Genomic DNA, 13,238 nt, shown 5'->3' on the forward strand with positions numbered 1-13,238 from the left:
GTTCTATTTTTACTATTTCCCTGTTCTTACCCCAGTTTTTTCTTGGTTTACTTGTTCCTTTTGCTCCTTCTTCAGCTGTCTTCAATGTCACTAGAATTCACCAAGGCTTGGGACAACAAAAAGTTAATAACAATTCTTTTATATAGCCCTCATTTTCACTAACGATCTTCGGAATTAGCTGCTCTCATTGCATAGTTTTCTGGAGCCATGGATTGAATGCTAACACTTCCTGGTTGATTCTGGCATTTGAAAGTTCAGCTAGCTGTTTGACTACAGACAGGTCTTTTGGTCAGGGACTGCTAGTGTAGCCATGGAGAATCCAACATTTGCCAGTTAGGTAATCAGATTGTCCCATCTTACAACATTTTTATATATTTGCAAGAAAAAGGAACATCAAAAGGAATGAATATACTAAGACTTTAAAGAATTTATTACCACCTCTTGGTTTCTCAGTGCTTTAACAGTGTGTTTACTATCTGCCCAGCTCCCTAGCACAGGGACAGGCAGATCTCTCTCCTCTGTCTCCCATCTCTTACTTCTGTACTTGTGAAAGACGTATTAAGAACATCTAATGATAGTAGGGTAGAGAGTTCTTCAAGTGGTTCCTCCTGCAGAAAATAGGATAAAAGCTTGAGTATTAGAAACAATAGGGAAACACTCAAAGGTTTATGGGAACTTGCCCCTTCCAAAATAGCTCCTGACTCTTCTATGTGGCCAGTTACTCATCCAAAATGAATGAATTTATTTATAATAATTTACATAGGACAGCAATGCTTAAATTTAGCTATTAAAGGTATTAAACATTAAATATAAAATTCTGAAAATATGTAATTCAAGATTTAAATAATATGTGAATGGTATTGTCAAATTTTTTCAATTATTTTTGTTCATCTTCTAATGTGTCTAATTTAGAAGTTATACATTTCCATAAAAATGTGTGGAAGCATTTTACATGGAAGCATTTTATGTGTACATGCACATATGTGTGTGTATATGTTTATGGCATGATACTCTCTGCAATTTCAGCTATCCTCTGGAGTCGTAGGACATATCCACCCCCTGGGTAGAGATCACCAAATGGACAGAGGGCAACATTAGAAAATCAAGGCTAAAGAAGGTCCCTCGCGATTACTACTGCTGTTTTTTCACCGCGTTCCTATAGGTGTTTTTGACACGCCCACATGCACACACAGGCACATACACTCATAGTCTTAAACTTAGAATTAATCTAGGATTTATGAGACTGGGTTTCTTATCTAGCATTATGATTAAAAAGTATTTTTTCTTGATAATATTTTAAAATAAGGATACCCACCCCTAGTCACATAGGAAATACCAAATGAATACTTAGTGTTATTCCTCTCAGGTGGAAGGGGACTCTAGGAGTGGGGCAGTTTTAAAAACAGTTCCTGTGAAATAGGTACAAGTCCTGACAGTCTTCTATCTCAGCCACTTCCCTCCCACACTTGTTAGCACTGGCTTAGGTACAAGTAAATTAAAGCCCTTTAGTAGAGGTCAGAAGGAAGCTGCACACTCCAGTGCTTTCCAGCAGAATCCAGGGCAGCTTAGCCTTACTGACAGAATGCTGCTAGATTGAGTCATATTTAAAACATCGGTGGAAAGAGGTAGCGAAATCTGTTCATTTAGGTACTGAAGATGAGGTTTGGATAAAGTTCACTTGGATACTAAGGAGAAAGAATTTTGTCTTCAAATCAAGTCTCCTTAGATAGCTCTCCCTTTTATCTATGGTTTGAGACATAAAAGTAATTTGATCTGGTTTTGAGAAACCATTGTTGACTTTATCTCAAGCGATTGCCTGCTACATCCGCCTTTCCATGCCTCCTCTATGAAATCACCTTCCTGAGTTGTCTGGCTTTCACAGAAACTGGAAGATGTATGGCACACCGCTGCATGCCGAGAGTAGAATAAAAGCAAATGCGTCATTGGTGACAGTTTTACAAGTAGATCTTTCAGCTAGTTTTATGTGCTTCAGTAAAATCTATCGGTGAACTCATTGATGTATAATTTATGTTGGGAGTATGTGAATAACTCCTTTCTCAACAATGGTCTACTTTGAACCTCTTATCAAATTATATTGAAATCGTGTGCATTTTCATGAATAGATTTTAGTTTTTAATTTTTTTTTTTTGTGTGTTCATGCTTGGATGTCAGTTCCTCTGCTTCCCAGCGCTATGAGTGTTGCCTTGTGCGTAGGAACTCTAAGATTGTGACCTTCCATCTAAAGAACCACAGAAAAGATTGTTCTTCCTTACAGATTTCATTTTACCAGTTAAGTCCAATTGAGACTCCCAGCCATGTCCCATATGACTTGTGCTGTGCCTCCACAACTTGTAAGCTGCCCACCTCCTTTGTTGTAACTCTAGATTTAGTCCAACAGCAACGCATGTTCTCCCACCTCGGCTGGACTTCATTCCCCGGGCCACCTCCCTCTCTTCCCATTACTGTCACCCTCCTTAAAGTTTGTATTTTGTCATTTTCACAAGATTATTCTATCTCTGTTCAGAGAAGAAAGAAGAGCAAAAGGGATTGGATAAAGCAGAGATAAAGCAGGGAAGAGGAGGGAGAGTTCAGTTTTATTTATGTTTTCCTTGTAGCACCATTTATAGCTCTGTGCATGCCTGTAACCCCGTCCTCTGCAGGTTCATTCTTGCTCAGTTTCTATACTCCCTCTGTTCCCCCTTCCTTCCTGGACGCCCACTTTCTACCTGAGCATTAAAAACTCGAGGTGTGGATTTCAAAAGATTCTGTGACTAAGTCAAAGCCCTAGATCTGGGCCTGAGTAATAGTTGGACCGGTCAGTCTGCCAGCTCTCCTAGATCTACCTGCAACACTAGGGCGAGCTCTCCAGCGTTGCCCTGGCTAGCTTGCTCAAAGTTACAGCAAGCAACAGTTAGACAGAGCCAGCTCTCCTTCTCTCATGCGCCCAGGGCTGGTTTACCTGCCCATGCCAGCAGGGCTGGCTCTATTGTGTTGCCCATGCTAGGTACTGGGTTGGCTTGCTCCTGCTCTCCTGAGTGCTGGAGCTCATGAAGATGTACATCTTAGATATAAATGGTCAGGTAGAAAGTCCTACAGATCTAAAGCTGTAAAGTCTCCATGACACAAGGCAAAAACTGGGTATCCTTCAGAGAGGAGTCCTAGTGAGGATCCAGTATTGCTAGTGTAGCACAAGCCAGAGACCTCAAACCAGATCAATGACTCATTGCAGGGAACCTTTACAAGTAAAGAAGTGTGGACAAAAGAGTATTTACTGTGGGGCACACTGAGACACACTACAGCTTCCATGATGTAACTTTTTTTCTTTTTTCTATTGATAGTTTGGTTGCAGGGATGGAGAACAGGCACAAAGGGTCAGGCAGATGAGTGAGATTGGGGTGCATTGATGTGAAATTCACAAGGAGTCCCTGTGGTCAGCTCTTCATTAACTGGTACATTGCTGTCATTAATTGTCATTGCTTTGGGTTTCTGAGACTCTTGTCAGCCTTCTGAGTGCTGGGCTCTCGTATGTTCACCTTCATCCCCACATTTGCTCTTCCTGATTCAGTTGTGGCTGCTCTTGGCTTTGTGCTGTGAAACATGGGAACTTGGCTAAGATGTTCGCATCATGGATACACCCAACATGTACTTAAAATAGAATTTAATGATCACCAGATCCTGTTCGAACTTACCTTGTAACTATTATTTATAACCAAGCAAATCTACGGTTTTTCCCACCTCACTTCTAGTTAGGAAGTTTTTAATGAGCTTTAGGCTTTTTCTATAAAATAAAGTTATTGTAATTTTATAGGCATTAAATATGTAAATTACTTTGGATGTAAGTCTTCCAAACACAGGAGCAGAAGATGTTTTTGCATTTATTTGTGTCTTAAATTTTGAATTTCGTTGTTTATAGTGCACACTGTTTTTAACGTCCATGATTAAATTCTTTTGCTAAGATTTTAAATTTTAATGCCTTTGTAAATGAAATTGTTTGCTTAATGTCCTTTTATGATTTTTGCTAGTTTGTAGAGATCAATGACTGGGGTGTTATCTCTACATTTCTAAATTAATCCTCCCTGACCCACTGTATTTTAAAGTAGACAAATGGTTTGAGTGAATTTGTTGGAAAATATCATTCAGAATAACCAGCAACTTCTAAATTGAATACAAAATGTTAAATTTTGCTAAGGTTACACTTTTCTAAGTGAACATATTTGAAATGCTGATGCACAGGATCCAGCATGTAAATAACTTAGGAACCTTTCACATAAGAGACCTGAAGCCTGAAAAAAGTCAGAAGCCTGAAAACTGCGTTGTGGGGATAATTTAGAACTTGTTACTCCTTTGTGTCCTACATTTCTCCTAAAGGTACTGGGTGTGTTATAGCATTGGCGTTGTACAGTCTTGGGTGAGATATGCAGTTGTGTATACATCATGCACTTAGTTATGTATACCTTTTTGTTTATTCACAGGCCACAGAAACACTATTTAGAATGGGTGTTGCAAGAGGAACCATCACAACATTAAGAAATGGAGAAGTAAGATGAGATTCTTGATATAGTTATGCCTTGTTTATTATTTTTGCGTTAATTCTTGGTTTGCAGTATCTATAATATATCCTGTGGGGATGGTATTCTGTGATGTTCTGTGTAACAGAAATACTCGATGGACAGAACATTGTACTTGATGTATACATCATCATTGCTTCTGCTTAGTGGAATCAGAGCTTAGGTTGAAAATGAATTGCTGAGTCATTTAATCTCTGGTTCCTAATTTCTTTACTTTTAAGAGAATGTGGCATCTCTAATAATTTTACATAGACATTTTAGTAAAAAAAAAATCATTTGCCTTTTATACTTCCTTTTTCGTCAAAAGAAGGATTCTCACCTGCATCCAGGGGAGACTACAATCTGAACTCAGTGCCTTAGAACTTGGCCGTCTTGACAGCCGTGCTTCCTTTTTATGTCATACAGAACTGCTACTGTTTCCTATGATAAAATTTAGAGTATTTAGTCTGTCTTCATTGGCAGAGAGAAAACTGGAGTGGGAGAGATGTGTTTGTTCTGTCTTACTGAGTCAGTTCTGTTAAGTCGTAGGCTGTAAGTTTTGATGATTCTCCATGTCCATGCCAGTTAAAAGTATTCTATCATCTGGAAAATAGTCTATCATCTGGAATAAATTCCTATCACACTTAGCAGCGGCCTGATGGCTACTCTGTCTGATTTCCTCCCTCAGTAAGACATACTACGTTGCTGGTGAATGTAGTATTTTGTTGTTTTATTCTTTGTTTTACTGGTAAACACATAATGATAAAATAGTGTTTTCTATCCTGGAATTAAGTTCTTTGGTATTTAATGTAGTATTTCTAATTGAGTAAGCTCAATATTTAACGGTGGAAGGGACTAACAGGAAATTGGAATTATATCTGTATGATTATAATTTGGGTTGGCTTGTATATTTGTTCATTAAGAGCAACATGGCATCATTTAAAAATTCCTAGATATTTCATTATACATTGCACATCACTATATTAGCATATTTTATTGAAGAAATCCCCCATATCCATAATAAATTGATTAGTGCTATATTAATAAAGGAAACTTTATCTGCCTAGAGAGCCTGGCAATGAATTTCAGTTTTATTAGTTATTGTATGCTTATTCAGAAGGGGTAATAATGTACTTCTGCACTTTATCTCCTGTCACATAGGAAGGTTTCTAAGCAGTTACTTGAGTGTGTCAGTATATACTGGGTATATGACTAGACTTGATTGAATGGGCGGTAACTAGTATGCTGATTTTCCAGCTATTCTTCTCTTTCTACTGGGAGTTACTGCATATGGCCAACCTGGATTAACATTGGACCAGGTGCTTAAGCAATCTGTTCATCTGTTCTTAAAAATCAGTAAGATACATATTAGTTTTCATATTTTAGGAGCTCTGAAAATGGAATGTGTCATTCTATCAAGGAAATTATTGAAGGGCTTTGAATACTATGTTACAGATTAAATGTATGAAAGACATTTTGAGCAGCAGAGTGCTATGCTATGTTTTTTAAAGCTCCATGGTAATAATATATGGGAGAAATTATCCTTTCATATTACAGATAGCATGGAGACTCAGGTCAAGTAGGTAGGAAATAGGAGAGCTTATATTGGAACCAGTCTCTGAAACCTACTCTCTCCCCTATACTATTTGCTTCGTATGGTTCTTGTTGAATTTGTGATCATATTTGAATATTAAATAATTGCATTTTTGCTAAAATTTTGTAAGATTAATCAGCAAACATTTTTATATATTCTAAATTTCTACTTTTGATGTGTATAGAAAACTATGTGGTTTAACATAAGCAGAAAAACAAAGTATTTACTCCTTAATATGTTGAGCTAATTGAATAGCCAGCTGCGGGAAGTTCTTTGTAAAATCTATAACAGCTAAAGCAGACTGTGTTAGAGATGGTTTCTTCTGTAAATTTATATATGAAGAATTATGTTTTTAATAGCTTAGGATGAGAATAAAGCAGGGATTGGTGTTTTTTATGATCTTTAATTTCTAAGCCTTATTTCATTTACTGTGGAGTGTGCCTGGGTGCAGCATGCTGTAGCAAACACGTATGCATAGAGGGTATGAATGACAGAGACCAACTCTGTGTGTTTGGCTCTTTCCTTCCACAGTTTTATGGGTTTTAGAACCAAACTCAAGGCATCAGCCTTGCACCACAGTGTCCTTAACTGTGGCACAGCAGTGTCCTTAACTGTGGCACAGCAGTGTCCTTAACTGTGGCACAGCAGTGTCCTTAGCTGTGGAGCCGTCTGGTCAGCCTCCACAGGGTTATTCATAAAGTTCTGAGAGGAAATAAAGTGATTGACTACCACAGGGAGTTCACTTTAAAATCCTCGGCTTCAGTTAAATGCCTCATCTCTGATGGACAGTTGGAACCATATATCTATTATTTAATTGATAGGGTATCATTATGACAAGCGAAATGACTTGTCTATAGCAATGGTTCTCAACCTTGCTAATGCCGCAGCCCTTTAAAACAGTTCCTCATGTTGTTGTGACCCCCAGCCATTAATTAATCTTGTTGTTACTTAATAACTATAATTTTGATCTAATATAAATAATCTGTGTTTTCTCATGATTTTATGTGACCCCTGTTAAGTGGTCATTTACACCCCTCCAACCCAGTAAGGGGTTGTGACCCACAGGTTGAGAACCACTGGTCTTTAGTCTTTAGTCATGCTGAATTGATAAATTATTGTGGCTCTATAAATTTTTTGCAGCATTTAAATAAAAAAAATCATCTATTTACTTTCATTTAATGAAAAAAAATCTCACTTTAAACGACAGTTTTTGGCATTGCATTTGAAGTGTTGGTAGGATTGAGTTCCTGACCAGAAAGACTTAATTGTGCTTTCATTCAGAAGTCACCTGTTGACTGTTCTGTATGACTGACATTATCTCAGGTGCCTGTCGTCTGCAAGTGAGCGAAGTGGGGAACAGTCCTCCACTTGGTGAAGATGCATGCTAACCTAGCAATAACTTACTTTTATTAGGGAGGACTGTTAAAGCAGACAAAGACATCAGGAACTACCTACTTACCAAACTTCAAAATCAGGTGCAAGCAAGTCTGTGGTTTGCAAGTAAAAGTAATTTAAATCATAGTGGTGTTCAGTTAGTGGTTTGCCAAGGAGATGCGTCTTTACCTGTGCCTTTATGCTATGCATGAGCAGGACTGAAGGGGAGGATGTTGAAAGACAAGCCAGTTTGAAAAGAAGCAAGGTGGAGAGCTCTGGAGAGCCACGGGGGACACATAACTTTAATCGGTGAATCCAGAGACAACATGAGAGGAGGCTGAGTGTTTGCTGCAGTAACCTTTGCTGAGGTTTTATATAATAAGCACATTATAATAAATCTCATTTATACACCAGAACGACTTTCCTTACAAAGCATTATGAGGAGAGATGGGAGAGAACACAGATACACCAGTATTGATGGATTTGGGAGCCAGTTTATGCCCATGCTACCCAAATCATTCCACAGATGCAACAATAACAGCAAAACCCAGAAAACCCCAAAATACCTCTGAGCACTAAAGAGTCATTGAATGGACTGAAAAAGCAGATGTACTACTTGACTTCAAGTATGCTGCAGAACTGCAGTCATCAAAACAGCATCTACTGACTTAAAAACAGTACGTAGAGCAATGGAGGGGAGCCTGGAGGTAAACCCACACACTGACAGCCAGGTGATTTTGACAGGGATGCAAGCAATACACACTCAAAGGAACAGCCTTCCATAAATAGATGCTGGATAATTAGGTATTCACTTGCAGATAAATGAAACAAGTTCATCCACCAGTTATAAAAGTCAAATACAAATAGACTAAAGACTTTATTTAAGCCCCCAAACTACAAAACTCCCAGGATTCATAAGGAACTCCTGTACCGGAAAAGCAAGTCAATATTGATGGATTTGCGAGCCAGTGTACCATGCTACCCAAAGCATTCAGCATGCAACGAAGTACTTATATGCCAGTAACATTCTTCAGATAACCAGAAAACAAGCAACAATAACAAAAGCCAGAAAAACCTAAAATACATTTGGAGTCATAGAAAACTCTCAGCGCCAAAAAGCCCTATCCTCAGAGAAAAGCCAGTGAAAACTTAGTAAGAAAGTGTACAGTGAGTGAGTACTGGTGAAGATGTAGTCCTACACCGTGACCCCCACATACACACTACTGGTGGGAAAGTAGATTGCTATCACCACCTTGGAACATGGAGGCTCCACAGTAAACTGACATGACCTAGCAGTCATATTCCTTGATATTTAGCCAAGGCAAATGAAATCCACATGTTGAAGGGGCATGCACACCTGTGTGTTAACTGTAGCACTCTTTGTAAAATCCAACAAATAGAATCCAACAGATAGAGTAGTACCTGCCTGTTGAGCAGTGGAGGAAGGACTGTGGACCGTATAGATCAAAAGAATACTACTTGATGAAAATCAACAAACCCCTTAATTTGTGACAACAGGAAGAGAGTTGGAGATGATAATGCCAGGTGCCATTACCAGACACAGAATGTTGAGCATCGCATGTGTCTCATGTTAAATCATTAAAAAGTTGGTCATAAAAGATGTTGATCACACAGAAACTGAGAATAGATGGATAGTTAATCAAGGGGAGGGGTACAGTGGAGGGAAGGATTGGAAAGCTTGAACAATACGGATTTAAATAAGAATTTCTGGAGTACTAATGTGCAATAGTGAGACTACAGATAACACTAATATACTGTATATTTTAAAAAAACACAAGAACCTTGAAAGTCATTACGATAAAGAAATGATTAATGTTTGAGAAGGAAGGGATACTTGATTTAAAAATTAAATAATGTGGTCATGTCTTGAAACATCACTTTTTGGTGAGCTCTTTAACATGCATAATTTTTATATTTTAGATATCAATTGAGAATTACAAGAAAAAATAATAACTATCAATTTTATTCACTTAGCAGTATTACGTTTGACAAGAACTTCTAGGTTAAGAAGGCAAACCTTACATTTTCTTGAGAATTTCCTGTATGTAGACTTACACTCTGTGTACTTCATTGAGGTCATAGTACAAGAATTAGAATCATGTCCTCCTTCTTGGCTTAAGCAGCCTCTTGTCATGAAAAACTTGCATCTGAGTACACCCAGTTTCTCTTTCTGGCTTTTCTAGTTGTGTCTTAGAGTAATATACTTAATTTCTTGCCATTAGTATTCTGAGTTTTGTGAATGTGGATTAGAAGAAGTTTATGGTTCTGGGTAGTTTTTAACATTTTCTCCTTCTAGGAAGATGTATATGTCCTGTCCGCCTCATACATTCAAGTTTAAGTTACCAGCCTTGTCTGTCCATGAGAATTGCTTTGAAATGCTACGAAGTTACAAGGCTTGGCTAGTCTAGTATATACATCTTATTTTAAAGTGTAGATTCATTTCAGTGCATAGCTGCTTTCCTAAAACATCTTGAAATGTCTTTCATTTTTTTTTTTTTTTTATTAACTTGAGTATTTCTTATATACATTTGAATGTTATTCCCTTTCCCGGTTTCCGGGCAAACATCCCCCCCCTCCCCTTCCTTATGGGTGTTCCCTCCCAACCCCCCCCATTGCTGCCCTCTCCCCAACAGTCTAGTTCACTAGGGTTCAGTCTTAGCAGGACCCAGGGCTTCCCTTCCACTGGTGCTCTTACTAGGATATTCATTGCAACCCACGAGGTCAGAGTCCAGGGTCAGTCCATGTATAGTCTTTGGGTAGTGGCTTAGTCCTGGAAGCTCTGGTTGGTTGGCATTGCTGTACATATGGGGTCTCGAGCTCCTTCAAGCTCTTCCAGTTCTTTCTCTGATTCCTTCAACAGGGTCCGTTCTCAGTTCAGTGGTTTCCTGCTGGCATACGCCTCTGTATTTGCTGTATTCTGGCTGTGTCTCTCATGAGCGATCTGCACTCACATTTTGATCATCCGTCTTGAGTTTCATTTGTTCTAGGCATCTAGGGTAACTCAAGCATTTGGGCTAATAGCCACTTATCAATGAGTACATACCATGTATGTCTTTCTGTGATTGGGTTAGCTCACTCAGGATGATATTTTCCAGTTCCAACCATTTGCCTACGAATTTCATAAAGTCATTGTTTTTGATAGCTGAGTAATATTCCATTGTGTAGATGTACCACATTTTCTGTATCCATTCCTCTGTTGAAGGGCATCTGGGTTCTTTCCAGCTTCTGGCTATTATAAATAAGGCTGCGATGAACATAGTGGAGCACGTGTCTTTTTTATATGTTGGGGCATCTTTTGGGTATATGCCCAGGAGAGGTATAGCTGGATCCTCAGGCAGTTCAATGTCCAATTTTCTGAGGAACCTCCAGACTGATTTCCAGAATGGTTGTAGCAGTCTGCAACCCCACCAACAATGGAGGAGTGTTCCCCTTTCTCCACATCCTCGCCAGCATTTGCTGTCACCTGAGTTTTTGATTTAGCCATTCTCACTGGTGTGAGGTGAAATCTCAGGTAGTTTTGATTTGCATTTCCTTTATGACTAACGATGTTGAACATTTCTTTAGGTGTTTCTCAGCCATTCGGCATTCCTCAGCTGTGAATCTCTGTTTAGCTCTGAACCCCATTTTTAATAGGGTTATTTGTCTCCTTGCTGTCTAACTTCTTCAGTTCTTTCTATATTTTGGATATAAGCCTCTGTATCAGTTATCAGATTGGTAAAGATCGTTTCCCAATCTGATGGTTGCAATTTTGTCCTAACAACAGTGTCCTTTGCCTTACAGAAGCTTTGCAGTTTTATGAGATCCCATTTGTGATTCTTGATCTTAGAGCATAAGCCATTGGTGTTTTGTTCAGGAAATTTTTCCAGTGCCATGTGTTCCAGATGCTTCTCTAGTTTTTCTTCTATTAGTTTGAGTGTGTCTGGTTTGATGTGGAGGTCCTTGATCCACTTGGACTTAAGCTTTGTACAGGGTGATAAGCATGGATAGATCTGCATTCTTCTACATGTTGACCTCCAGTTGAACCAGCACCATTTGCTGAAAATGCTATCTTTTTTCCATTGGATGGATTTGGCTCCTTTGTCAAAAATCAAGTGACCATAGGTGTGTGGATTCATTTCTGGTCTTCAATTCTGTTCCATTGGTCTATCTGTCTGTCTCTGTACCAATACCATGCAGTTTTTATCACTATTGCTCTGTATACTGCTTGAGTTCAGGGATAGTGATTCCCCCTGAAGTCCTTTTATTGTTGAGGATAGTTTTAGCTATCCTGGGTTTTTTGTTATTCCAGATGAATTTGCAAATTGTTCTGTCTAACTCTTTGAAGAATTGGATTGGTATTTTGATGGGGATTGCATTGAATCTGTAGATCGCTTTTGGTAAAATGGCCATTTTTACTATATTAATCCTGCCAATCCATGAGCATGGGAGATCTTTCCACCTTCTGAGGTCTTCTTCAATTTCTTTCTTCAGTGTCTTGAAGTTCTTATTGTACAGATCTTTTACTTGCTTGGTTAAAGTCACACCCAGGAGGTATTTTATATTATTTGGGTCTATTATGAAGGGTGTCGTTTCCCTAATTTCTTTCTCGGCTTGTTTCTCTTTTGTGTTGAGGAAGGCCACTGATTTATTTGAGTTAATTTTATACCCAGCCACTTTGCTGAAGTTGTTTATCAGCTTTAGTAGTTCTCTGGTGGAACTTTTGGCATCACTTAAATATACTATCATATCATCTGCAAATAGTGATATTTTGACTTCTTCTTTTCCGATCTGTATCCCCTTGATCTCCTTTTGTTGTCTGATTGCTCTGGCTAGAACTTCAAGAACTATATTGAATAAGTAGGGAGAGAGTGGGCAGCCTTGTCTAGTCCCTGATTTTAGTGGGATTGCTTCAAGTTTCTCTCCATTTAGTTTAATGTTAGCAACTGGTTTGCTGTATATGGCTTTTACTATGTTTAGGTATGGGCCTTGTATTCCTATTCTTTCCAGGACTTTTATCATGAAGGGGTGTTGAATTTTGTCAAATGCTTTCTCAGCATCTAATGAAATGATCATGTGGTTTTGTTCTTTCAGTTTGTTTATATAATGGATCACGTTGATGGTTTTTCCAGATATTAAACCATCCTGCATGCCTGGGATGAAGCCTACTTGATCATGGTGGATGATTGTTTTGATGTGCTCTTGGATTCGGGTTTGCCATGAATTTTGTTGAGTATTTTTGCGTCAATGTTCATAAGGGAAATTGGTCTGAAGTTCTCTTTCTTTGTTGGGTCTTTGTGTGGTTTAGGTATAAGAGTAATTGTGGCTTCATAGGAGGAATTGGGTAGTGCTCCATCTGTTTCAATTTTGTGGAATAGTTTGATAATATTGGTATGAGGTCTTCTATGAAGGTCTGATAGAATTCTGCACTAAACCCGTCTGGACCTGGGCTCTTTTGGTTGGGAGACCTTTAATGACTGCTTCTATTTCCTTAGGAGTTATGGGGTTGTTTAACTGGTTTATCTGTTCCTGATTTAACTTCGGTACCTTGGTATCTGTCTAGAAATTGTCCATTTCCTGTAGATTTTCAAGTTTTGTTGAATATAGGCTTTTATAGTAAGATCTGATGATTTTTTGAATTTCCTCTGAATCTGTAGTTATGTCTCCCTTTTCATTTCTGATTTTGTTAATTTGGACAGACTCTCTGTATCCTTTCGTTAGTCTGG

General features: G+C 38.5%; 1 protein-coding gene across 1 annotated transcript in view; it reads left to right on the forward strand.

Annotated features, from left to right (window-relative positions):
* The window catches only part of Tmem135 (transmembrane protein 135), a 193,584-nt gene that overhangs the window by 81,791 nt on the left and 98,555 nt on the right, over positions 1-13,238 (forward strand). Inside the window, exon 5 of the mRNA XM_032893263.1 lies at positions 4,473-4,538. Within this exon, the coding sequence (XP_032749154.1) occupies positions 4,473-4,538 (66 nt within the window). The remainder of the gene's footprint in view (positions 1-4,472; positions 4,539-13,238) is intronic.

This window comes from Rattus rattus, chromosome 2 (assembly GCF_011064425.1).
Source record: "Rattus rattus isolate New Zealand chromosome 2, Rrattus_CSIRO_v1, whole genome shotgun sequence".
Classification (NCBI taxonomy): domain Eukaryota; kingdom Metazoa; phylum Chordata; class Mammalia; order Rodentia; family Muridae; genus Rattus; species Rattus rattus.